This window comes from Mustelus asterias, chromosome 23 (genome assembly GCF_964213995.1).
Source record: "Mustelus asterias chromosome 23, sMusAst1.hap1.1, whole genome shotgun sequence".
In the NCBI taxonomy this organism is placed as follows: Eukaryota; Metazoa; Chordata; class Chondrichthyes; order Carcharhiniformes; family Triakidae; genus Mustelus; species Mustelus asterias.
The window spans coordinates 36253892-36279841 of NC_135823.1; the positions used below are offsets into that span (position 1 = coordinate 36253892).

General features: G+C 44.3%; 1 protein-coding gene across 2 annotated transcripts in view; it reads left to right on the forward strand.

Annotated features, from left to right (window-relative positions):
- The window catches only part of LOC144510643 (protein kinase C beta type), a 288328-nt gene that overhangs the window by 133712 nt on the left and 128666 nt on the right, over window positions 1–25950 (forward strand). For both annotated transcript variants that reach the window (XM_078240297.1, XM_078240296.1), the window contains exon 3: window positions 12056–12138. In XM_078240297.1, coding sequence (XP_078096423.1) covers window positions 12056–12138 — 83 coding nt within the window. The remainder of the gene's footprint in view (window positions 1–12055; window positions 12139–25950) is intronic.

The window sequence follows — 25950 nt, forward strand, 5'->3', positions numbered from 1 at the left end:
GTATGTCATTCTGGGATAGATGAGATGAACTGAGCTAGATGGCCTTTGCCATCCATAATTATTTTGCGAACAAAGGGTGGATCATAGTTGGAGTTCTGTTTAGTTTGCTGCTAGTGAAAGTTTACTGTGAGCGGGCTTTGAGAAGTGATATTGCCGGGGTAGGAGTGCTTAATGAGTTCACAGTGAATCATTAGCCTGTTTTACACTGCACATGATTCTCACAAATCTTTTCCATTGACTTCTTGTTCTTTTGTCTACTTACCTATTATCCCATTCTTTCTTAGTGCTTTTTGAGTTTTTGAGTTATTGAAACATCATGATAAAGTTGTGTTGCAGAGTAGACTTTGAAAATATCTACTAGTTAAGCTAGGTGGTGAGTGGACTGGGGGATAATCAGGTTAGGCGTAGGGGTATGAGGTTGTGTTGGATGGGTAGTCAGGTTAGTGGGGAGGGGGATAGTCTGTTCAAGTTGGGGAGATAGAAGTTTGGCCCGGAGGTAGTTGTGTCTGGTCAAGGGTGTAGTCAGATCTGATTGACGAGGTGATTGGGGGAGTCGGTTGTGGCATTACCCAGATATTAGACCAGGTTTTTAATCTGTCCGACATTATCCTAGTAACACTTCAGGTAAGTTGCTTGGATCTGTTCCAAGTCCCTGACTCTAGCTGTGAGTCGGAGATATTTTCAGAGGGTGCCAAGCAGCAGGAAGTTTAAACATCCTGGTCAATGTCCACGCAGGTCCATGCATCAGAACTTCCACAGGATCTTGACGCACATCTTCCATCTGACAATCTGGAGACTGTAAGATTTGTGCCAAAGTTTCCTCTTTTTCTGTGGAAATGTTTGATTCTCATTAGCTTGTCCTTAAAGACCTGGCTGAAATCAGAAACATCTACTTTTATATAATGCTATGATATACTGTGTGCACCAATTATAATGTATATTATATAGACTACTATGTATCTACAGTGTACCTGTAATGCTGTACCATGTACTCTGTATATCATACCATATGCTACATGGTAATTTTTATGTTGCACCAAATGCAACATATATTCTTTACCATGTATCACATTTGTATAAGTACACTATTGTGCACTTGTATTATACTGCGTTAAATATATTAGATGTAACTTGACTTTAACTAACCTGTGCTGGCAGTTCTTCATTAACCTGTGTCTTTCTGAGTGATGATTATATTTATCACATAACCTCTAGAAGCTTATCCACTACAGTGTTAGCTTGACTGATATATAATTATCTGGTTCATTGCTTTCTCCCTTTCTGAATAGAGGTACTAAATTGGCAACCATCCAGCCCCTTGGCACAACATCCATATCCAAGAAGATTTGACAAATTATGGTCGAGCCTCTATTATTTTCCCTTTGGCTTCCTGCAGCAACATTAAGAGGTTCTCTTTTTCTGTTAACCTAAACCCTAAAGGATTCCTGTTATTGCTGGTTAAACTGCACTAACTCCGGTGCAGCCTAGTAATGCAGTTTATTTCAGTTCACAATTACCCTATGGTGAGACTTCGAGCTCAGCCAAGTCTTCAAAGGCCAACTAATCATGCTCAAAGATGCAGAGGAAATATCTGAATGAATTCAGCTTGTCTTGGCTCACACATCTCCTAGCGGCACAAGAACTTCTGTCCAACCTATACCCAGCTCCGTATCTACAAAATCATCTTCCCTTCTGAGAATGAAGCAGCACTGCCTGCAGAGTCCAGGAACTGACCATAGCATTTCCAAAAACACTTCATGGTACTTCAAGAGACTGTGCATTGGCGGAACTATCCTAATTTATCTAATACAAAAGCTGGGTGCCTGACCTTTGAATGATACCAGTGCTGAACCTTCTTGCAGCTGAACACATGTTCTTTGGTGACTGATGAGCAGGTATTTTGAAAGAACCTGTGAGGTCTAAGTTTGCAAATAGAATTGTAGAAAAGCTGCAGCAGATGGAGGCCATTGTATATGTGGCAACTTTCTGTGAGAGCATCTCCGCTAGTCCCAGTCCCATGTCCTTTCCATGTTGCCCTCTATATTTGTTTTTCTTCAGTTCTTTATCATTCCCTTTTGAGTGCCACAATTAATCATTCTCCTCCACATTCTCAGGCAGTGATTCCAGATCTTAACCATTCAATGAAAAAAAGTGTCCCTTACGTTACTGTTGGTCCTTTTGTCAATCATTTTAAATCTGTGTCCTCTGATTCTTAGTCTGCCAAATGAACAGTTTCTCTCTCTCTACTCTGTCAAGATTCTTCATGGTTTTGAACACTTCAATCGTACGTGTCTCAGCCTTTTTTTAAGAATAACTCGAGCTTCTCCACTTTACCCAGATACCTAAAATTCCTCATCCCTGGAACCATTATCATGAATCCTTTTTACACCCTTTCTAAAGCATTCACATCCTGCTGAAAGTAAAGTGCCCAGCATTGGACACAAAAGACTTTGGATTTTCACCAAGTCAGTATGACTCCGGAGTTCTTTAAAAATGGCTGGTGGGAGGGGTAAGGGGAGGAGGGGGAGCCCATTTCATGGATTCCCTTTCCCAGGTTGTTTGATTTTTGGGAGTGCCTTTTAAGGGCGCAGGCTCGTTCTGTCAAAAGCCTCCACCCAGCACGTACGACCTGGTTGGTTCCATTGCAGAGATAGACATGTCCTATTCCTCTGCAATTTTCATGGATTCAGGCCAGGTTTGTAAAGAGTCATGGTTCACGATCCTTCAGAGAGGTTATGAGCCCCACTCTGCTTTTAAAAGGTGAGTTCAAAATGTCCTCCACGTGCCCCTTATGCCAAGCTCTGCCCTTCCACCCAATCCCTCAAGGCCAAATGCCACGCTGTGGTATTTCTATGCCCATTGACCCACTATACACCGTATAAAACCAATGAATCCTGCAGTGACAGTAGGATGTGTTTTTTTTTAAAAGCGCCTTGTAAAAAGTAATTCATCCGTAACTTTCAACTGTTTAAGAGTAATTTCACTTAGAAGGCAAAAAACGTCAATCATCCAGACCCTTTAAATTTCAGAAACAAAAAACACAGATCTTTGAAACCATAATTTTATTTTTTATTCATTCATAGAATGTGGTGGTTCCTGGCAAGTCCAGCATTTGTTGCCCATTCCTAATTGTAAGGTGTAGTGTGCTATCTTCTTGAACTGCCGCAGTCCATGTTTTGTAGGAACACCTTCAGTGCTGTTAGGAAGGGAGTTTCAGGATTTGACCCAGCAATAGTGAAGGAGCAGTAATATCGCTCCAAGTAAGGGTGGTATGTGACTTGGAGAGGAACTTGCACGTGGTGTTCCCATACATTTGCTCCCATTATCTTTCTAGGTGGTGGAGTCGCAAATTTGAAAGGTGCTGTTGAGGATGTATTGGTGAGTTGCTGCAGTGTAGATGGTACTCATTGCTGTCATAACGCATTGATGGTGGAAAGAGTGAACGTTTAAGGTACTGGGTGGAGTGCTAATCAAGGGGGCTGCTTTGTCTTGGATGGTGTTGAGCTTCTTAGAGTCGTACAGTGCTGAAAAGGCCCTTTGGCCCATTGAGTCTGCACCAACAATAACTACCACTAAAGTTGCACTGATCCCATTTTCCGGCACTTGTCCCATATCCTTGAATGTTATAATATTTCACGTGTTTATCCAAATATGTTTTAAAGATTATAAGGTTTCCAGCCTCCACTACATTCCCAGGCAGTGCATTCCAGATTCCCACCACCCTCTGTGATTTTTATTTCTCAAATCCCCTCTGAATCTTCAGTCCCTTACCCTAAAACAATGCCCCCTGGTGATTGACCCCTCAACCAAGGGGAACAGCTGTTTCCTATTTACCCTGTCCATATCCCTCATAATCTTATACACCTCAATCATGTCCCCCCAGCTCTCAACCTTCTCTGCTGTAAATAAAACAATCCAAGCCTTTCAAGTCTCCCCTTGTAGCTCAAATATTCCATCCCAGGCAACATCCTGGTGAATCTCCTCTGTGCCCAGAACCGCACACACTACTCTACCTGTGGCCTAACCAACGTTCTGTACAGCTCCAAAATAAGCTTCTTGTTCTTGTACTCTATGCCTTGACTGATAAAAGCAAGTGTCTTGTATGCCTTCTTAACTATTCTATTCACATGCTCTGCCACCTTTTAGGGATCTGTGAATATATATCCCAAGATCCATCTGTTCCTCTGAACTTCTTGGTTTCCTGTAATTCATTAACTACTCCCTTGTCTTTTTACTTCTTCCAAAGTGCATCACTTTGCACTCATCAGTGTTAAATACCATCTGCCAGTGCTCTGCCCATTTAACCAACCCAACTGCATCTTCCTTTAACCTATGACCTTGATTGTTTTTGGAGTGGCACCTATTCCAGGCAATTGAATTCCACAAGTGTAATGGATGTCTGAGCTCTATTCTTTTTATAAAGACAGTAAGAAGTCTCACAACACCAGGTTAAAGTCCAACAGGTTTATTTGGTAGCACAAGCCACTAGCTTTCGGAGCGCTGCTCCTTCATCAGGTGAGTGGGAGTTCTGTTCACAAACAGGGCATATAAAGACACAAACTCAATTTACAAAATAATGGTTGGAATGCGAGTTTTTACAGGTAATCAAGTCTTAAAGGTATAGACAATGTCAGTGGAGAGAGGGTTAAGCACAGATTAGAGAGATGTGTATTGTCTCCAGCCAGGACAGTTAGTGAGATTTTGCAAGCCCAGGCAAGTCGTGGGGGTTGCAGATAGTGTGACATGAACCCAAGATCCCGGTTGAGGTCGTCCTCGTGTGCGGAACTTGGCTATCAGTCTGTACTCAGCGAATCTGCGAATCTTCTCTTTCCCTGATCTGGAGTGCCTCCAGCTGCACTATGATTATGAATTTTGAACCCAATGAGTTAATTTTAAAGATTCCTATTTATGATGTCTAGTTGTGAGATGTAAGAAGAAAATGTTGAAAGCACAGAGTGGTTATAAGTGATTGCTGTTGCATCCATTAAAAATTCTGTCAATCTTCCATGGTGGTTGTCTGGTAGAATTGCTTTGTTATCCTTACCTGCTGAGATCCAGTGTTTTCTAGTTGTCGATTCTCATTTCTGGTTCTGTTCTATTTGGTGGGGATTTTTTTTGAACAACTTTTAAAGTTATCAGTTGAGTGACACAGATGAGTGCTAAGGCTGAACATTTTCCTAAATATCCACAGCGATCGGCTAAAGTTGAAGTAAGAAGAGGTAAAGGACCCTAAAGTACATGAGTCATGATAGCAGAGACAACTTTAACCACTGGTTGAAGAAACATTCTGCTTTTCTGTAATCCTTGATGGGCTCACTAAAATAGCCTGCAGTAGGTCAAAGACTTGCTGGATTTTCAGTCTGGCAGAGTTATCACTAGAAATGTTTACCATATTGGTTCTGTCACACTTTAGGAAAAAACACATTTAAACAAATTGTATTTTTAAAGCTACTAAGCAGATATTGTAGAATGGAGGCACAATAATTTAATTCAGTAATTGTCAGTACAGCTGCTTCACCCATTTTCCTCTTGCATACCAACCAAATTTATCAACTTTATCTGTTAACGTAGCTTTAATATTAAGCAGTACTCATCTTATGTTAAAACTATTCTTTTGGGATACTCCTTTTGTGAAATATCCTATGATGCTACACCTTTCTTTTCCAATACTGTTCAGTGATAACATTTTTCTATTTCTTCCTTGAGTTTCCATCCTCATTCACCTCCAGTACTGCTGCCTCACAGCGCCAGGGACCCTGGTTCGTTTCTCGGCTTGAGTCACTGTCTGTGTGGAGTCTGCACGTTCTCCCCATGTCTGCATTTGTTTCCTCCAGGTGCTCCTGTTTCCTCCCACAGTCTGAAAGACATGCTGGTTAGGTGCATTGGTGATGCTAAATTCTCCTTCAGTGTACCCGAACAGGCGCCGGAGAGTGGCGACTAGCGGATTGTCACAGTAACTTCATTGCAGCGTTAATGTAAGCCCACTTGTGACACTAATAAAAAAAAACATACTTCTACTTCAACTCTGTAACACTGTCAACCTCCGCCATTATCTTAACCATTACTACTGAAATCTTTATCTCTTGTCACCTTCAAACTCAATTATACGAATGCACTCGTGGATAACCTTCCCTCCAAAATCTCCCATGAACTTGAGTTCATTCAAACGCTGCTGCCTGTGTCCTATTCTGTAGTAACTCTTTCTTGTCAATCATCTGTGTCAGCACTGGCCTATGTTGGCTCCCAGTCTACTGACACCTCAGATTTATAATTCTCATTGTGGTGTTGAATCCTCCCTATACCACTTTGGTTCAGTGACTTGGGGGGCAATTTTGAACCTGCATTCTCGTCTGTGGGAATGGCAAGGTTGTGGAGGTAAGTATTTCCCCGGGAGAGAGGGACAAGGCCCTGAGACCCCTGTGGTGGGTTGGGAGGAGATGTTTACTCATGTTCTGATCAGGGTGCCCTTTTAAAGATGTCACCCGGATCTCTCTGCAGCCGGGTTTACTATGGCTAATTCACCTAACCTACACATCTCTGGACACTACGCGGCAATTTAGCATGGTCAATCCACCTAACATGCACATCTTTGGATTGTGGGAGGAAGCTGGTGTGTTGAGGCCCCACCCTTGTACGATGCTGTGAAATATGCCCGCTTGATTTTTTTTTTGGCAGAGATTAGGAGAGGAAACCAACTGGTTTCTCTGGAGAGAAACACACTGGTTTGCTTGCTGGAAACAACACTGCCATTTTTTGGGAAAATTCCGTCCTTGAGCACGTAATCTAGACTGATACTTCACTGCAATACTGACCCAGGAGTGCAGTGTTGAATCTGCCTTTGTTTGGATAAGATGATAAACAGAGACCCCCTATGCCCTCTTCAGTGGGCAGAAAGAAATCCATATCACCATTCAAAGAAGAGCAGGGATCTTTCTACATTGTCAACATTTATCCCTTCCCCAACATTACCAGTGACTGTAAAGTGCTTTGGGATATTGTAAACAGTGTACATTCTTACTTTTTCACACCTAGCAAGTGAAGTCACATGCTTTGTTAGAATTGTAAAATCCCTTCAGTGCAGAAAGAGGCTGTTCGGCCCATCAAGTCTGCACCGACTCAGCATCTTACCCAGGCCCATCCCCCCCCGCTCTATCCCCGTAGTCCTGTGGGTTTACTATGGCTAATTCACCTAACCTACACATCTCTGGACACTATGCGGCAATTTAGCACGGCCAATCCACCTAACATGCATATCTTTGGATTGTGGGAGGAAACTGGAGCACCTGGAGGAAACCCACGCAGACACGGGGAGAATGTGCAAACTTCACAATCTCCCAATGCTAGAATTGAACCCGGGTCCTTGGTGCTGTAAGGCAGCAGTGCTAAGCACTGTGCCACTGCTATGTTCATAGTGTCTCTCCAGTAGATGATTAATGAAACTTTTGAAATAGGATAAATGGCAGTTTACACCATTTTCTACCAATCTACCAAAATGATGTCAGCTGCAGTTCAGTCTGTAGCATACTTGCCTCTGACTCACAAGGATCTAGGCTCAAGCCCTACTTCAGGACTTGAGCATAATTCGTAATGTCATGGTCTGCATAACCCTCATTTTACCACCAAACCGTGGGATTAACCCTAGCTTGTTGTGGAGTTGAAGAGAGCATGCCAGGAGCAGCATCAGGCATACCTAAAATGAGGTGCCGACCTGATGAAGCTGCAACACAGGATTGCATGCATGCTAAACACTGGAAGCAGCATGTGATAGACAGAGCAAAGTAGGCCCACAACAAATGGATCTAAGCTCTGCAGTAAGCTCTGAAGTCCTGTCATATTCAATCTTAAATGGTGGTGGGCAATTAAACAACTAGTAGGAGAAGGACGTTTCACAAACATCAGCATCCTCAATAGTCTGTGAGCCCAGCACATCAGCACTAAAGACAAGGCTGAAGCTTTTGCAACCATCTTCATCCAGAAGTGCAGAGTGGATGATCCATCTCTTGAGACCCCAGCATCACAGATGCCAGTCTTCAATCAATTTGATTCACTCCAAGTGATATCAAGAAATGGCTGAAGACACTGGCTACAGCAAAGACTAAGGTCCCTGACAAGATCCCAGCAGTAGTACGGAAGCTGTATAACTAGCTGCACCATAACCAGGGACCTGGATTCAATTCCGGTTTTGGGTGACTGTGGAGTTTGCACACTCTCCCTGTGTATGTGTGGGCTTCCTCCGGGTGCTCCGGTTTCCTGTCACAGTCCAAAGATGTGTAGGTTAGGGGGATTCATGGGATAAATGTGTGGCGTTGCAGGCATTGGGCCTGGGTAAGATGCTGTGTCAGAGAGTCGGTGTAGACTCAATGGGCCGAATGGCCTCCTTCTGCACTGAAGGGATTCTATAATAAACTCCTAACTAAGCTGTTCCTGTGCAGATGCAATGCTGATATCTGCTCAGCAATGTGGGAAATTGCCACAAGAAAACAGGACAAATCCAATCCTTCTAAGGGCTATTAGGGGTGGGCAATAAATGCTGGCCTTTCCAGCAATGTCCACATCCCATGAAAGAATTTTTAAAAACCATCAGCCTACATTCAATCATCAGCAAAGTGATTGAAGATGTCATCAATAGTACTTTCAAGTGTCATTTACACACCAATTACTCACTTGCCAAGGCTCAATTTGGCTTCTACTAGGGCCAGTCAGCTTCCAAATTCATTACAGCCTTCATCCAAACATGGACAATAGTGCTGAATTCAAGAGGTGAGAGGGAGTGACTGGCCTTAACATCAAGGCAGCATTTGAGAAGGTGTGGCATCAAGGAGCCCTAGAAAGATTGAAGTCAATGGATATCATGGGTGCAACTGTCCACTGGATGGTCAAACCTAGCACAAACAAAGGTGCAAACATTCCGAGTCTCGATGACCCTTTGTCAGAGCTCTGACGAAGGGTCATCTAGACTCGAAATGTTGGCTCTATTCTCTCCCCACAGATGCTGTCAGACCTGCTGAGATTTTCCAGCATTCTTCTGTTTTTGTTTCAGATTCCAGCATCCACAATATTTTGCTTGTAACAAAGAAAGATGGTTGTGGTTCTCAGAGGCCAAACATCTCAGTCCCAGGAGTTCCTCAGGATCGTGTCCTCGGCCCACCCATCTTCAGCTGCTTCATCAATGACCTTTCTTCCGCCATTGCTGATGATTGCACAGTATTTCATACCATCCTTCAGATACTGAAGCAGTCTGTGCTGACATGCAGCAAGATCTGGATAATATTCGGGCTTGGGCTGATAAGTGGCAAGTAACTTTCATTCCACACAAGTGGTAATGACCATTTCTGATCAGAGAGAATCTTAACCATCATCCCTTAAGATTCAACAGCAAGACCACTGCTGAATCTCCCACCATCACCTGCAGCCTTTACCACCCAGAAGGCTAAGGGCAGCTGTCACATTCGATTACCACTGCCTTCAAGTTCCCTTGCAAGCCACACGTTATCCTGACTGGGGAACTAAGTCTCTGTTTCTCAAATGTCGCTAGGCTGGGCCGCCCTTTCTAACAGCTCTTGTGCCTGCTGCACAGTCTGTTTTATACGGTGGACAAAAAATTGCGAGTAGACTTCTTGTTAATACAACAATATTTATTTAAACATACAATCAATAATCACCCACCCAACCAACAATAAGTTATCTTACAGAAATACTAAAGTTCAAGTCCAATACTAGACCTTGACTTAACTTTGCGTGACTGGCAAGTACCCAGGCAGATATTGGCCTTTACCTGTACGCTGGTCTCTGTAGTCCTCTGCATAGTCTGGTCTGGCACTCTGGCTCTGATCTTCCTTCCTTCTCGGGTGTGGTGGCTCTCCTCGTGCTGGTCGTTGCTGGCGATGGTTACCGTTGTTGTAGCTCGTTCGTGGGGTCAGAGAGAGAGAGAGAGAGATTCTTTGTTGCGCAGCACCCTTTTATACCCCGTTGGTTTTCGCGCCCCTTTTGGCCATTGCCAATCAATCGATCAGGACTTGATCACCCTGATCAATAAAGTCCAATCGGGTGCTGGCACACCAATCTCTGGGTGTGTCCCCAATGGCCATGTCTGTAGGTGCTGGGGCCACGTAGGACACACACTTCTCTCCCAAATAAGGGGTTAAGGCACCCCTATGTCTGGTAAACAACCCCCCAGTTTGACCAGAAAGTCCCCTTTGTCCTGGAGATGGCCCATATCCTGTGTATTCGGTCATCTGAGCTGCAACCTGTTTATCTCTGTCTTTTAGGCTGCAGCCTGCTGTTTTAGTTCTTGCTCAATTGTCCCAGAGTGCTCTATAAATTGCCATTTTAGATGGCCCATTTGGCCACACAGCACTGTAGGTGCATCTACAGTAGTTGGACTGCAGTGATAAAAGAATGCAGCTCGCCACCATCTCAAGGACAATTAGGGATGGTTAACAAATGCTGACCGTTCCAATGACACACATCCCATGAAAGAATAAAATAAAAACTTGTGCCATATCTGGTGTTCTTGAAGGGATAGTGAAGGTGGAACTTTACCTTGCATCTAAACAGAGTTTTACCTACCCTGAGTGCATTTGATGGGTAAGAAGTCTCACAACACCAGGTTAAAATCCAACATGTTTATTTGGCAGCACAAGCTTTCGGAGTCTCACTCCTTCTTCAGGTGAGTGAGGAGTTGTGTTCACAAACAGGGCATATACGGACACTAATTCAATTTATAAGATAATGGTTGGAATGCGACTCTTTACAGGTAATCAAGTCTTAAAGGTACAGACAATGTGAGTGGAGAGAGGGTTAAGCACAGGTTAAAGAGATGTGTATTATCTCCAGCCAGGACAGTTAGTGAGATTTTGCAAGCCCAGGCAAGTTGTGGGGGTTACAGATAGTGTGACATGAACCCAAGATCCCGGTTGAGGCCGTCCTCATGTGCGGAATTTGGCTATCAGTTTCTGCTCAGCGATTCATTTGATGGGACAGTGAAGATAGAGCTTTGCTCTTTATTGATCCCTTGTTGTACAGACTATTTGATGCTGACCCAGAATGCATCAAATGGACTGACACCTGTGACCATCAATATAAATTAGCCCGTAAAAATATTTTTATGACCTCACAACTGAATAGCCTTTTGAATGAGCTAATAAGGGAAAGATTTTCCGGGCTTTTCTGATGGTGGGATCTTCTTGTCCCGCTGATGGAGGCCACCCATGGCAGGTTCCCTGGCGGTGGGGTGGGCGAGACATGCAGAAACCATGGACCTGGGTGGGAACAGAAGATCCTACCGGTGGCCTATGGTGAGCTGTCTTCACCGCCAGAAAACATGCCACAGGGAGGGCTCGGGATGAGTGGGAGGTGTGAGGCGAAAATCCCAAACATCCCGGCCTAAGAATTGCAGGTAGTCATGAACCGTTGCTTTTCAAGAGCAATGAGGTGAAAAAGGAAGAATAGAAGACTGCTCCTTATGCTCGCATTGAAATCTAACTGAAGTTTGCAGTAATAAAAATTACAATGTTCATTTCCTTGCAGCAGTTCATTCTTGGGTTGCCACTGGGAGGCAATTCTAATCAATATCACGAGCTGATAGCAAACCAAATGCATCTAATGAAGTGGCTGGTGGTTTAGAAGTAATGAGTGTGCATGGTTGGGACAGTTATTATCCCCAGCTCTCCGGGCATTATTTAAAGGCTGACAGGTACATTTGTTTTTTCAGCTCAATGAAATAATTGTGGTTGAACTTTTACACAGAGGAGCTATTATTTCATGCACATTATTTGCAGAGATATTCAGGATGCTTTTGTTGATCTTCAATTATTTTGCACTGTAAACAGTTAAGGTGGGGATTGAGCAAATATCAATTTTCATTCCTTTCCGGCTCATGTGAATCCCAAGTGCAATGAGCACTAAATTATCTACCCTAATCCCACTGATTAGTTGATGTGCGTTGACTGGTTTGTATGTTCTGATTGATTTATTGGTTGATCTGCTTTGATTGGTGGGTGTTCGTTGGTTGGGATATCACTTGACTGATAATATTCTATGTTCTCATTTATAGTTTGCTCCTTTGTCGTCCACAAACGATGTCATGAATTTGTCACCTTCTCCTGCCCGGGTGCAGATACAGGACCAGCCTCTGAGGTAAGAACATTTTTGTCAATGCTCAAAGGTTTCAAATATATCCACTAGTAATTATGTAGGAGTGAGTGCGCCAGTAGTTTTATAAATGCTGAACTGCGGGGATTTAGGGTTGAGTAAGGTACATTGCTACGATAGAGGTGTGGACAGTTTGCAATGCAATATCAGTGATAACCAGGTTTTAGAGATTTGGTGCATTATCAGTAATGTTTAGGTTGTAGCGTTCAAGGTGGGAGTGTAATGGATGTTTTGAAGATGCTTGACCCACGTGGAGAAGGTGCAAGATTGCTCAAGTAAGTCCGTTTCCATTGCCTTTCGGCCCTAACTATAATCTTCTTCCTGTACCAGGAAGGACACTGCTATCTCTTTTGTATCCACCACATGTTAATGACAGCAGGAGAGTGATACCCAGGCTTCTGTATGATTTCCTTTGCTGCCACTGCTATTTTCAAGCGATGGTTTCAGTAGCCCCTGGATAGTGGTGACAATCATCCTCAATCACTCTACAGAAGGCGAAGGCCATTGCCCCACTCCCCATCTCATTATCAATCCAATCGTTCCATAAAAATGTTACTCCTGTCTTCAGAATTCTTGTACCCTCTTGTGAGACCATCCTCTCCTCTTTGGTGCAATGCTGCCTCATCTGCCTATTCCTTCCAGGTGATGGAAATCAGACAGGGGCCTCTCTCTACTGTTAATGAGCCCACCCAGATAAACTATTTGAGGGGTGTGCAGTGGTTCTGATTTAGTGAGAGCAGAGGCCATAATTTCACCTGCCTGGAGTGGGATTAGGAAAATGAGGAGGGGGTTGGTGCGTGGAGTGTGTGGGACAATGGGAAGCTGACGTTTTTTTCTTGCATTCTTAAAGGAAATATGTGTTCAGTCTCATTAACGCTGAGCATTGATGTTCTCCCTGACTGGCCTGGTGATCCTTTCATACAATGATTATTGTTTGCTGAACATGGTCAGGCAAACATGTATACCTCAGCTGGCAGGGGGAGTGGGGAGTCACACAATCCCAGTTTCATTTTGCAGTATTTCCTTGCAATGTGCCCACGCAATATTTACTCACTGCAGGAATGCAGAATTCTTCAGAATAACTAAGCAATTACAAACCGCAGAAATCTCCTGGCGCTCTTACAAATTTGTGCCCACACACATTTACCGTAATATGAAATGGTTATTTATACAGGGTTGCAAGCAGTCAACATTTCACAGAGCATCCCCATTTTCTCATCATCCTTTACTGGGACCCTGTCCCTGGCCTGCAGCATTATTTTAACTGAGTTTAGCCGAAGTGTGTGAGATGCCTCATCATATCAGATAAACTATTTGAGGGGTGTGCAGTGGTTGTGATTTAGCAGCAATCAGAGAAAGGTTTTTCTCTTCTGTAATCATTTACCACCCACAAGGGCCATACTTATGCCATCTTATGTTTACAGTATTCCTTAAATAATTGAAGTCACTACTGTCAGATGTTCACTGGAACTTCATTATAATAGACTGACAAACTGCATTTATAATAAGAGATGAAGTCGGTCGGAAAGTGTCAGATTATTAGGGGTTAATTGCCAGTGTGTAAAGGGAGGGAGTTGGTTGATGACCTGCCAGCCAGGTTCTGATTGGTAGGTATCCCATGTATTCTTCAGTCAATGGTTTATCCCTGAAGTGGGAATGCTAATTTATACACAAGAGTACCTGCTGAATGAAAGTGAGAGGTTTTTCTGCATAACTTCGATACTTGAAAGTTAGTTTCACAGGAGGTGTGAGCCTAAAAATTACCAGTGGTGATATCAGCGGGTGCAAAGGTTAAACATGTTTATATGACACCCTTTAATATTAATTTTACCCTTTGCTAAAATAGCATATTATTCAAATTCATTGTAGAAGTTATCTATAATTCTGGTAGCTGTGGGTACATCTGTCACAAACTCTACACCCGGCTGTCCTGCTGCCCCGTGAGCAGGCAGCAATTCGTTGATCCCAAGGTATTTTCTGTTACAAACAGCACAGAATGTGCAAGGTTGCTGGAGGAAATCAAGTGTGCCCAATGTTCACCATATGCACAGAATTTTTGGTAGATTTTTGTTTGTTTCATGGTGTTGGTGAAAGACTGGGGCCTAGATTTTCCATTACCTTTCATGGCGGGTGAGCTTGGTGGTATGAATGGAAAATATTGCAAGAAGGCCTTAGTCATGTTTCCTAGTGATGGAAATGCTGAATGCAATCGTCCCCTCCCCCTGTCAGTGGCTGGTCATGTTTCCCACTGTTCAATGTCGGGAACGTCATTATAATACATCAGCATACCATTATCAGGTTCATAAGCTGGAATCCATGGTGGCATGCTGTCAGAACAGCATGATGTACAACTGGTTTCGAAAGGCATACACCTGCCAAACAGAACTCCAAGGGAAACTCTGAGGTGAATGCACTCAAGCTGGCACAGCACCTCTGGAGTGGCTTTGGGGGCTAGTCTTATACAAGATTGCCTTCTGGGCTCAGGCTTCATTGAAGGGTTGAAGAGAGAGAGAAGGGTAGAGAAGCCTGGGGCATGGGCTTCAGTGCAGTTGGGGAAGGGGTGGAGTCAGCACAGACTGAAGGTTCCACTCAATCACTGGGTGGGGAACTGCTATGGTGTGGCAGTACCATTGCTCGACTGGGCAAGCTATAATATCCCCTTAGAAAGATGGTCATGACACACTGCTTGAGGTTAGTTGGGGGATCTCACAGAGACTTTTAAAATTCTAACAGGACTAGACAGGGTAGATGCAGGGAGGATATTCCTGATGGTGGGGGAGTCCAGAATCAGGGGTCACAGTCTGAGGATTCGGGGTAGACCATTTAGGACGGAGGTGAGGAGACATTTCTTCACCCAAAGGGTGGTGAGGCTGTGGAATTCGTTACCATAGGAAGTAGTTGATGCCAAAACATTGAATGTATTCAAGAGGCAGCTGGATATAGCACTTGGGGCGAATGGGATCAAAGGTTATGGGGAAAAAGCAGGATTAGGCTATTGAGTTGGATGATCAGCCATTATTGTAATAAATGGCAGAGCAGGCTCAACGGGCCAAATGTCCTCTGCCTGCTCCTATAGAACATAGAACAGCACAGAACAGGCCCGTCGGCCCACGATGTTGTGCCGAGCTTTATCTGAAACCAAGATCAAGCTATCCCACTCCCTATCATCCTGGTGTGCTCCATGTGCCTATCCAATAACCGCTTAAATGTTTCTAAAGTGTCTGACTCCACTATCACTGCAGGCAGTCCATTCCACACCCCAACCATTCTCTGCATAAAGAACTTACCTCTGATATCCTTCCTATATCTCCCACCACGAACCCTATAGTTATGCCCCCTTGTAATAGCTCCATCCACCCGAGGAAATAGTCTTTGGACGTTCACTCTATCTATCCCCTTCATCATTTTATAAACCTCTATTAAGTCTCCCCTCAGCCTCCTCCGCTCCAGAGAGAACAGCCCGAGCTCCCGCAACCTTTCCTCATAAGACCTACCCTCCAAACCAGGCAGCATCCTGGTAAATCTCCTCTGCACTCTTTCCAGCGCTTCCACATCCTCCTTATAGTGAGGTGACCAGAACTGCACACAATATTCCAAATGTGGTCTCACCAAGGTCCTGTACAGTTGCAGCATAATCCCACGGCTCTTAAACTCCAACCTCCTGTTAATAAAAGCTAACACACTATAGGCCTTCTTCACAGCTCTATCCACTTGAGTTGCAACCTTTAGAGATCTGTGGATATGGACCCCAAGATCTCTCTGTTCCTCCACAGTCTTCAGAACCCTACCTTTGACCCTGTAATCCACATTTAAATTAGTCCTACCAAAATGAATCACCTCACATTTATCAGGGTTAAACTCCATTTGCCATTTTTCAGCCCAGCTTTGCATCCTATCTATGTCTCTTTGCAGCCTACAACAGCCCTCCACCTCATCCACTACTCCACCAATCTTGGTGTCATCAGCAAATTTACTGATCCACCCTTCAGCCCCCTCCTCTCAGTCATTAATAAAAATCACAAAGAGCAGAGGACCAAGCACTGATCCCTGTGGCACTCCGCTAGCAACCTGCCTCCAGTCCAAAAATTTTCCATCCACCACCACCCTCTGTCTTCAATCAGACAGCCAGTTACCTATCCAATCGGCCAACTTTCCCTCTATCCCACACCTCCTTACTTTCATCATAAGCCGACCATGGGGGACCTTATCAAACGCCTTACTAAAATCCATGTATATGACATCAACTGCCCTACCTTCATCAACACACTTAGTTACCTCCTCAAAAAATTCAATCAAATTTGTGAGGCACGACTTGCCCTTCAGGAATCCGTGCTGACTATCCCGGATGAATCCACATCTTTCTAAATGGTCGTAAATCCCATCCCTAAGGACCTTTTCCATCAATTTACCAACCACCGAAGTAAGACTAACCGGTCTATAATTACCAGGGTCATTTCTATTCCCTTCCTTAAACAGAGGAACAACATTCGCCATTCTCCAGTCCTCTGGCACCATCCCCGTGGACAGTGAGGACCCAAAGATCAAAGCCAAAGGCTCTGCAATCTCATCCCTTGCCTCCCAAAGAATCCTAGGATATATTTCATCAGGCCCAGGGGACTTATCTTCTATGTTTCTATGTTTCTAATCCTTAGCGTGTGCTGAAATGCCTATTGACAAGTGCCACCAATGGGCCAAGCTGAGCGCAAGGCCTTGAAGTGATGATTAGGACAATGCCTGCACCTGAGATAAGAGCTCAGGATGCAGTCAAGTGACCAAAGCTTTCGCCACTCGGTCATGTGGTGTTGAATGAGGGTGGTATGGGGTCTTGTCCAACCAGCATTCGAACTGGGCATCAATGTTGTGGCCATTATATAAGTAAGTTGGCTTTGATAAGTAGCTGGAGATGAATGGACAAAGAGTGGTCCTTAGCAAACAAATGCTAACCATCAAGTGTCTCTCTTTGATACTGAAGTGAGAAGACCCATGGACCCATGGCACATGGAGCCTGGTGATCTCACTGTTAACCTTCTCGCTTATGGACAGGGAAGAAGAAGATGTCGACATTGGCACTTGGTTCACCAAAGGCAGGATCAGAACCATCAAGAGGAAGGGGTGACGGAACCTGCTCCCATGCATAGCATGAACCCCGAGAGTCGACGCTGGTAGGTGACTTACTGGACCCAGGATCTACAGACAGCGCTTGACATACCTGCAGATGTCTGAAAACCAGTGTTGCCAAAGACCATGTATGTCCAGGAAACTGGTTGATCACAAATGCCCCCTGCTACAGGATGTGGTGCCATGATGTCTTGGTAGGGATTACTGCCAGTGTCACTGAAAGTGACGGTAACACTCACTTTGTACGCCAGTGCTCCTTCCAAGGCTCCACAGGTGACCTCATCCAGGTCACAGACAAAAGAACTTCAAGCATTTTGACTAGATCAGGCAAACCAGGAAGCAACAGCAATCGGATTTGTGCATTTGTCTGGTTTTCCACAGATGCACTCACATGGCACTTAGAGCACCGTGGCATCAAGCTGTCAACTATGTGAACCGCAAGGACTTCCACTTGCTGAATGTTCAGCTGGACTGCAACCATACCAAGTGAATCCTGCAAGTGTGTGCATGATTTCCAGGGAGTGCCCACAACTCCTACCTTTGCAGCTGCTCTCAGATCCCTGACATCTTTCGGGATCCGCAGAGGCTGTAGGGTTGGCAACTCGGGAACATGTGGCTGATGATGCTTGTGCAGAGACCACAATGCGGCAGAGATAAGATATAATGAGACTCATGCTGCAGTTCTCACTTCGTTTGAGCAAACCATAAGGATACTGAAGATAACGTTCTGGTGGCTGGACCAATCTGGTGAAACCCTGCAATACAATCCACAGAGGGTCTTGTGCATTGTCATTGCCTGCTGCGTCCAACACAACCTGGCTCTGCAAGGGGGTAAGGAACTGTCTGAGGAGGAGATAGAGGAGTGGTATGTCCCTACCAATGAGGAGGACATCAATGGGGATCAGGCTGAGGACATTCTCTAGGATGTCAACTATGAGGCTATGGCAATGTCCAGACTAGGTAGATAAGCTCGGGACACATTCATAGCTGTGAGGTTCATTGAGGCTGATCCTCAATTGGTTGAGTGCTGCCAACCACACCATCAGTGCAGAAACGGTCCACATCCTCACAGGCCAGATGAATGGCGCTCTCCTCAAAGTCCATGCGAACCTTGAGTTCTGGCATTGTTCCACCTGCCTGGAATCGCTCCCTTTTGTTGTACCAGCATGTTCTGCAGGAAGACAGATGGCAAGAGTGCAAGCAGGATGCATGCCAAGGTAAATGGTAAGAATACTTGGTATGTGTGGATGGTGAGTGCGACCAGGGTGGTGATGAGAATCCAACTTGCATGGGAGATGAAGATGTGTGTGTGCGTGTGTGAGTTAGTGTTGGTGTCTCTTGAGCTGGTTTTGAGAGAAATCCCTGTAGATATGTGGATATGAGTGTGTGAGTTCTAAATAATGAAAAGAGTGACTTACCCTGACATAACCGAGGAGATTATTCATCCTCTTGCAGCATCAGATGGCTGTCCTCTTCTGCAGGGTGTTGGCACTGACCAGCGCTGCCACCACCTCCCATACTGGATTGATCACCTTGGATGTTGGTCTCGCCCAGAGTGTGGGAATAGAATATCACAGTGGACCTCAATTGCATTCAGCAGGTGCTCGAGGGAGGTGCCTGAGAATTTTGGAGCAGTATTCTTCTTGGCTTTGATGGCCATAACTTCATAGTGGCTTCCTGAAGTGTGCCATCTGTGTGCAGGTGGTCTTTAAATATGGTGCCAGATGATTGGAGTGCTGAGGTGATGGCGGGGCTGGTGAAAAGAGGCGATCTGATGTGAAACCCATTCCTGCTTATTTTTTCACTAAGTGCCGCACGATATTCTGGAAAAAGCCCCCATTGTCATTGGTGGGCCAAATGCCACTTTCCCCATCCGAAATCGGACTTCGCTGATTTCTGGGATGATTCTACCCTAGGTGTAGATGGAATAAACTCATGATTTAAGTGAAAACGTTGTTGTGATTAACAAATGGTGGAAAAAATAACCAATATTTGCTAAAAGAAAATTACTGCGGATGCTGGAATCCAAAACAAAAACTGAAAATGCTCGAGAGAGAACAGAGCTAACGTTTCAAGTCTGGACAGATTGACAAAGATATCATGGACAAAAGGACAAAGGGAATGTAAGTGGTGGTGACCATGGCTAAGAAGGGTACTGATGGTAGCACATTAAGAGATCAGAATGTATTAATAACAGAACAAATGTAAGCAATGTAGCAACGGACAACCTGGAACAGGTAACAGATGGCCCTAGTGGGGTGGGATGGCGGGGGGGGAGACAGTGGTAAGGGAAAAAAAAGATGGAAAGCAGGATTAAAAAAGGGGATGGAAAAATGAATCAGTGGAAGAAATGAAAATAAATTGATGGAAATAAAAAAAATGGAGTGAAGATGGAGAAGAGAGTTCACGGACTGAAGTTATTGAACTTAATGTTAAATCTGGAAGGTTGTAATGTGCCTAATCGGTAGATGAAGTGCTGTTCCTCCAGTTTACTTTGGGCTTCATTGGAACATGTTTACTGCCTGGTAATTGCTGAGTTTATCATTAGTTAAGATGGATCAGTCCAAAAGAAGAAAAAAGCTTTAGCTTATCAACATGCAAATTGCCTTGAATTAGATTCTGCTCAGTTATCTAACATCATAAGAGAGTTAATTAATCAGCAGGAAACTTAAAAGAAGACCATGCTGTGTTAAATTTCCTTGCCTTCCTATATTAATCTTGTAAAGTCCCAGCCCTCATTAAAACATTGCAACCTATTCACCTGCTCCTGGTTGCTTTGCAGTGTAAACATTTCCATAGTCTCAGTTCACCAGACCAACTCTTATATGGTGTAATCTGCACATGCCAAGATTCACACTCAAAGCCTGTATTTTTTTGAGACAGTCCCTAACTGAAAGTGAAACGAAGGCACAGATTTTTGCCACAATGGAAAGCCTCTCCATCCTGATGAAAATTGAGGCAATGGCCAATAATCCTAAGCACCGCACCCAAACAAGACATTTGTAATTTTTGCAGGGTTGCAACTGGAGTTGAGCCAGCGTTCACACATGCGCAACTCGTGGAGGCAGCTGGCCATTTAAATGATCAGCTATCTCCACTGAAGTGGGATATTGGTAGCCCAGGAGTGTGAATCTTGGCATGTGCAGATTACACCATATAAGAGTTGGTCTGATCTTGGAAGATTCATTTGGATAGTCCAATACACCTTTGAATATGGGCTTGGGACACCTTTGGGAGAGGGAAGGCATTCTTTTGGATTATTAAAACTAAACGTGGTTGTGCAAAAAAAAAAGTGCATAAACTCATTGGAACGGTCAAAGCTGTCAGTGATTTTATCTTGGGGTTTAAATTTAATATAAAATATCTGGAGTTCAAAAGAAAAATTAGTGCTTGATATTTCATTATCAGATTAGTGCTGCAGTGACTGATTTTACAAGCACCATACTGTGATGATAGTCTGTTAAGTGAGTAGTTTGACAGCTCCAAGTGGTTATAGAATAGAAATCTTTGATTTCATAAGAGATGAGTTGAAGGAATTTCTACATATTGAATGTTTTCTACTAAGTGTTTTCTTGTTTAAAATGTTGATGCAATCAGTAGACATATTGGGTGGAATTTTCTCAGAAAAATTCTGAGTGTAAAACGGGCAAGAATGTTTCCTGTATTCTCGCCCATTTTTCCAGTGAGGTTGATTATGGTAATTTACGGCACTCTGTACAATACAGAGGAGATCTGTCACTCCTCACCCATGGACATAGTGCCGACAATACCCCCAATCACTGCCTCGGCTGGTCACTGCCGCCCCCCCCCCCAACCGATCACCCCACGATGCAAAGCTCCCCCCCTTCCCTCCTCTCCTACGGATCGATCTCTCCCATCAGGCCCTGCCAGGATGGCAGTGCCAGTGAGCAATCCCAGTGTCTCAGGCTGGCAGTGCCATAAGGGATATAAAAGGCTATGGGTCTGAAGGCCATGAGGTTAGATAGAGGGTTATGGAGGGTGTGAGGGGTCATGGGGTTGGGTAGAGGGCATGTGTTGGCATGGGGACATGAAAACCCAGTGGGGCTGGTGATGGTATGAAGTAGCATAGATGGCATGGATAGGACATGGAGAGTGTGTCGGAAGGCAAGGGTTGTTTTTCATTTGAATTAGTGCTGGAGAACAGGCACAAGCCTTCCGCCCAGCCCACTTCTGCACCTAACAGCCTTCACACTCATTCTGGCATCAACAAGCAGAAATTCTAACCGCCCCCCCACCCCGCGCCACTCCAATCCCCAGAACAAAAATCAGAACTGCTGCCACCATCTGTAAAGTGTGTGTGTGTGTGGCAGCGTTTGGTAACATATGTTCTACGGGGATTGCCAGTAAATCTGTGAGATCTGTCGTTGTTGTATGGGCTATTTAAAGTGTAATATTAGTGTCTGTTGACTTACCATAGGCGGCCTTCAAAGGAAATAGCATGTTTATTCCTTGAATAATATTCAGCCCATCAGCTATAAACTTAAAAGTAAAAAAGTTTTTAAAAAAAGGTTTATTTATTAGACACAAGTAAGGCTTACATTAACACTGCAATAAAGTTACTGTGAAATTCCACTAGTCGCCACACTTTGGCGCCAGTTCGGGTCAATCCACCTAACTAGCACGTCTTTCAGATAGTGGGAGGAACCTGGAGGAAACCCATGCAGACACAGAGAGAACGTGCAAACTCCACACAGTGACCCAAGCCGGGAATCGAACCCAGGTCCCTGGCGCTGTGAGGCAGCAGTGCTAACCACTGTGCCATTGTGCTGCCCTTACTATCCCTTCAATGCAGGAGGATAATGTTCCCAGCTGGGCTATAAGTGTGATGGAGTGACATTTGAATCAGATTGCCACTCTGCTCGAAAGTTCTTGCCTTGACATCAGGCAATCCTACCTCACCCAACCTCTCACCTCAGGCTGGGAGAGAGCTGGGCAGTGCAACATGCTCAAAGGGTTGCATTGAGGGCTGTAGAGTCGAGGGTAAGTAAGCCATGCCCCCAGTTTTATAACACCAGCTGCCATAAACCAGGTGAGGTTAAAGGTCCTTGACATAATTTGTATTAGGTAAGGTGTAAGATCTGGTGGCCATTGGCCTGGGTGGGTTGGGGGGTGGAGAAGGGGTTGTCTGGGGGAGTCCTGTGGGGAAGGGGGTGGACGGGTAATAGTCAGGGGATTTGGGGGGAGTGCTTTGGGGGTGCAAGAGGAATCCCATGGGGGAGGAAGGGGGTACATTCAGTGTGGATCTGTAGAATAATTACCCAGAACCTGGAAGCGATTTTACTGTTTCCGGAAAGCTATTGATGAAACCCAGTCAAAACCATCCAAAGTTTGTAATTTAAAGCTCAATTTTCGGATGGTTCACAGTGCAGGGTGAATGTCCGAGGGAAATTTGCACTTCTGAGGCAATGGCTGTTGCAAACCCTACCTGGGAACCTCCGGGTTGGGTGTTTTCCCGGCACATCTTTGAGGAAACTGCCCCCAGCACATCTTTGGGAGTGTCCGCCGCAGAGAGAACACCCTGGAGCTCAGAAGTTATGGTCCATCATTTTAGCCTCAAATGTGTTGTGGGTTTCTGCTGTCAATATATCAGCAAGTGCATACTTTAGCAATTGTATTGTTGAGCTAAATTGCTGTATTAAAGGTGGGTGGTGATTACTGACTCAACCTCCGAAAGAGTATAAAAGGGCACACCTTGAACAGTTGAGGGTGAATTATAAGGAGTTTGTATTTTTACTGAGCTGTATGTAGAATAAGCTTGCTGAAGGTTAAAGGCAAGCTGCTGTATTATTCCTCCATCATATACTATTAGTGGAATTAACGTCTGTTAGTATGACATAATATTGAAAGCTGTTGCTGTTGAAACTTTAAATCCATCAACTTCAGTGGCACATGTAAATTCCGTCAGCGGGCAGGGCTGGAAAATCCTACCCCATGTCTGTTAATTTGGTACAGGTGAAGTTGAAATATGCAAGAAATTCAACCTGAAAATAATGAGTGAATCTGGAACTGGGGAACACAGCTGCAAAATACAAAGGCCAAACAAGTTTAGATTTTAAGCATTTCGCTCCTCTATGAGGGAAGGCATGTGATGCAGACTCTCAAAGAAAGGATTTGATTTGGGATGAATTGGCCACTTTGAATGGCATTGGACATGTGTCTTGTGATAAGTGGGATTGAGCATTTTGAAGACAAGGGCCGCTTTAAAAAAATATATGGGTGAACAAGTCTGGTTTGTGGCTTCAGTGAAGCCCTCTTGGACAAGGATTGTGCCTGCCAGGGCTTTCTTGGGCTTCCTGTGCTGCATTCCCTTCAATGTCCATATATAATTCATGAATTGCAGTGCCCTGATCTGAATGCTATATTCCAAACAGGAATTTTAAAATAAAAGAGTATACTAAGCACTGATGGGATGGTCGTGTTCCCAGCAGATACAACACCAGGCTGAAAAAGCAAGCAGAGGAATCACATGACTGGACTCTGCTCATTTTCTTTTATTGGCTGTCCAATAAGCATAGCTAAAGTGGCTGAGAATCCATGGTTTAATGTGGGCCACCATTATAACAATCATTTCATAATCTGAAAAGGAAACATAAACAACGGGTTAGGAGGCTGCAAGATTCCAGTTTAAAAATAGTCTTGTTGTCCTGACACATGATGGTGTGAAGCTGTGCAGGTTAATTGGTTTTCACTGATGGTGAGAGAGACTGCGATGAGCAGGAGTAGTTTCTACGTATTGAAGATTGCCATTATTTGTGGAAAGCACAAGAGCTCCTCAGTAAGGAAGGACTGGTCCAAATAATCAGGCCTGGAAACCGTAGCTGGGTCTGTAGAAGAGAATTGGTGAACATTAATGCTTCTGTTTTTTTCTCAAGACCAACTTGCGTTTCAAGTTTTAAAGAGAGCGAGATTAAAAAGTATTTGAGAAGTTTCTGATGGCACATGGGTGGCAGTGACACAAGCAACACTGGGATACAGCAGCACCAGGGATAGAATTGTGAGACAGTTTAAACCTCTAGTACAACTGGGACACGGTGAACAGGAAATCCACCCATCATTCCTTTCTAAATTTACCTGTAGAAGTTCGAGAGGGAAGCTAAATCCTTTCTTGTCTGGTTAAAAGTCATCACGTCAGGCACTGAGCAGCTGCTGTCTCCTTATTTCCTGAACAAAACAAAACTGTCAGCTTCCTCAGGAAAGTTATTAAATAGACACAAGCAGACATTATAATGCTCTTCCCTTCAAATATTGCAAATGTTCCCTCGTTAATGACAGCAGGTTTCTTAGCCTGATTATCAAAAACTCCCACGGCCCAGAGCTGGAGTAAAACCAAGAATTTAATGCAATAATTAAACAGCAGCCTACAGTGCACCACCTGAGTGAGAAGCACACCGTCTACAATCTCCTCCTCCACCTCCACCCCTCCTCCTCCACCTCCTCCTCCACCCCTCCTCCTCCACCTCCTCCTCATCCGCTGTCTCTTGTCCACCTCCACCTGCCCTTTCTCTTTCCCCAGCCTCTTCTACTGCTCAACTGTTATCTAATATAATCAACACGTGGGCCTGTGCTAAAACTAGACCTGCAGTCCTTTGTTCATGGATATAAAACAACTAAAGCAATCAACAGGAAGACACGAGAAACCCACCTGATGGCCGCTTGACTTGGTATACTGGGTATCTGGCCACTGGGCCAGTGTTTTCCTTACTTGCCTTTACTGAGCTGCTACAGTGTTAGGAGCAGCGTGGCAACATTATATCAATGGAGTTAATTGGATACACCTGTTAAGTAACTCAATACTGTCAAGCTAAAGAAAAGCAAGACTGTCACAATCCAGAGTTTTAAGAAAAACTGCCAGGACCCAACACATAGGGGTGACGGGATGATTTCAAAATGCCTATTGGTGATGTTCTGGACTGGACTAAAAATCTAATGAGTTCAGATCTCACCATGACAGTTGCTCAATTTAAATGCAGCTCATTAAAAACTAGCATGTAATTTAAAAAAAACATAACCAGTCATGGTGATCATCAAATATAGAATTGTCTAGAAAAAAAACCATTTGATTCGCTAATGTCCTTTAGGGAAGGTGATCATTACCTGATCTGACCTACAAGTGACCCCAATCCCATAGAAATGTGATTTACTCATAACCGCCTTCTGAAATGGTCCACCAAGCCTTGTGTTGTATCAAAGTGCAACACAAACGGGTCAGGTTATGTAAGCACGGGACTGGCTGTGTTTTCGCAAGCTCGGGCACTACTCATCTTTTACCCTATTATTTGCTCCTGATGTTTATAATCTATGCTATGTTTCTGGAAGATCCTGGCCAAATTTTGGAAATGGTGAGCCGAGTTAAGTCAAGAAAATCCTTGATTGAGGCAGTCAGAGAAGGCCAGGGTGGGGCCCAGTTTGCAGTGGCGATTTCGCTGGTGAGCGGGCCTACACTTCAGCAACGCCATAGGCATCGAGATGATCGGTGCCATTGTGAGTGAAGTTGTGGACAACAGCGCTCCCTGGCATAGATTATTGGTGGTCACATTGATGAACTGCGAGGTACATTAAAGAGAATGGGTGAAGTGGAGAAGAGAATCCTGTCACTGGAGAGGGCAGGTTCCCTGGTGCGTGCTCATCTTCAGTCTTTTGATTTGATTTATTATTGTC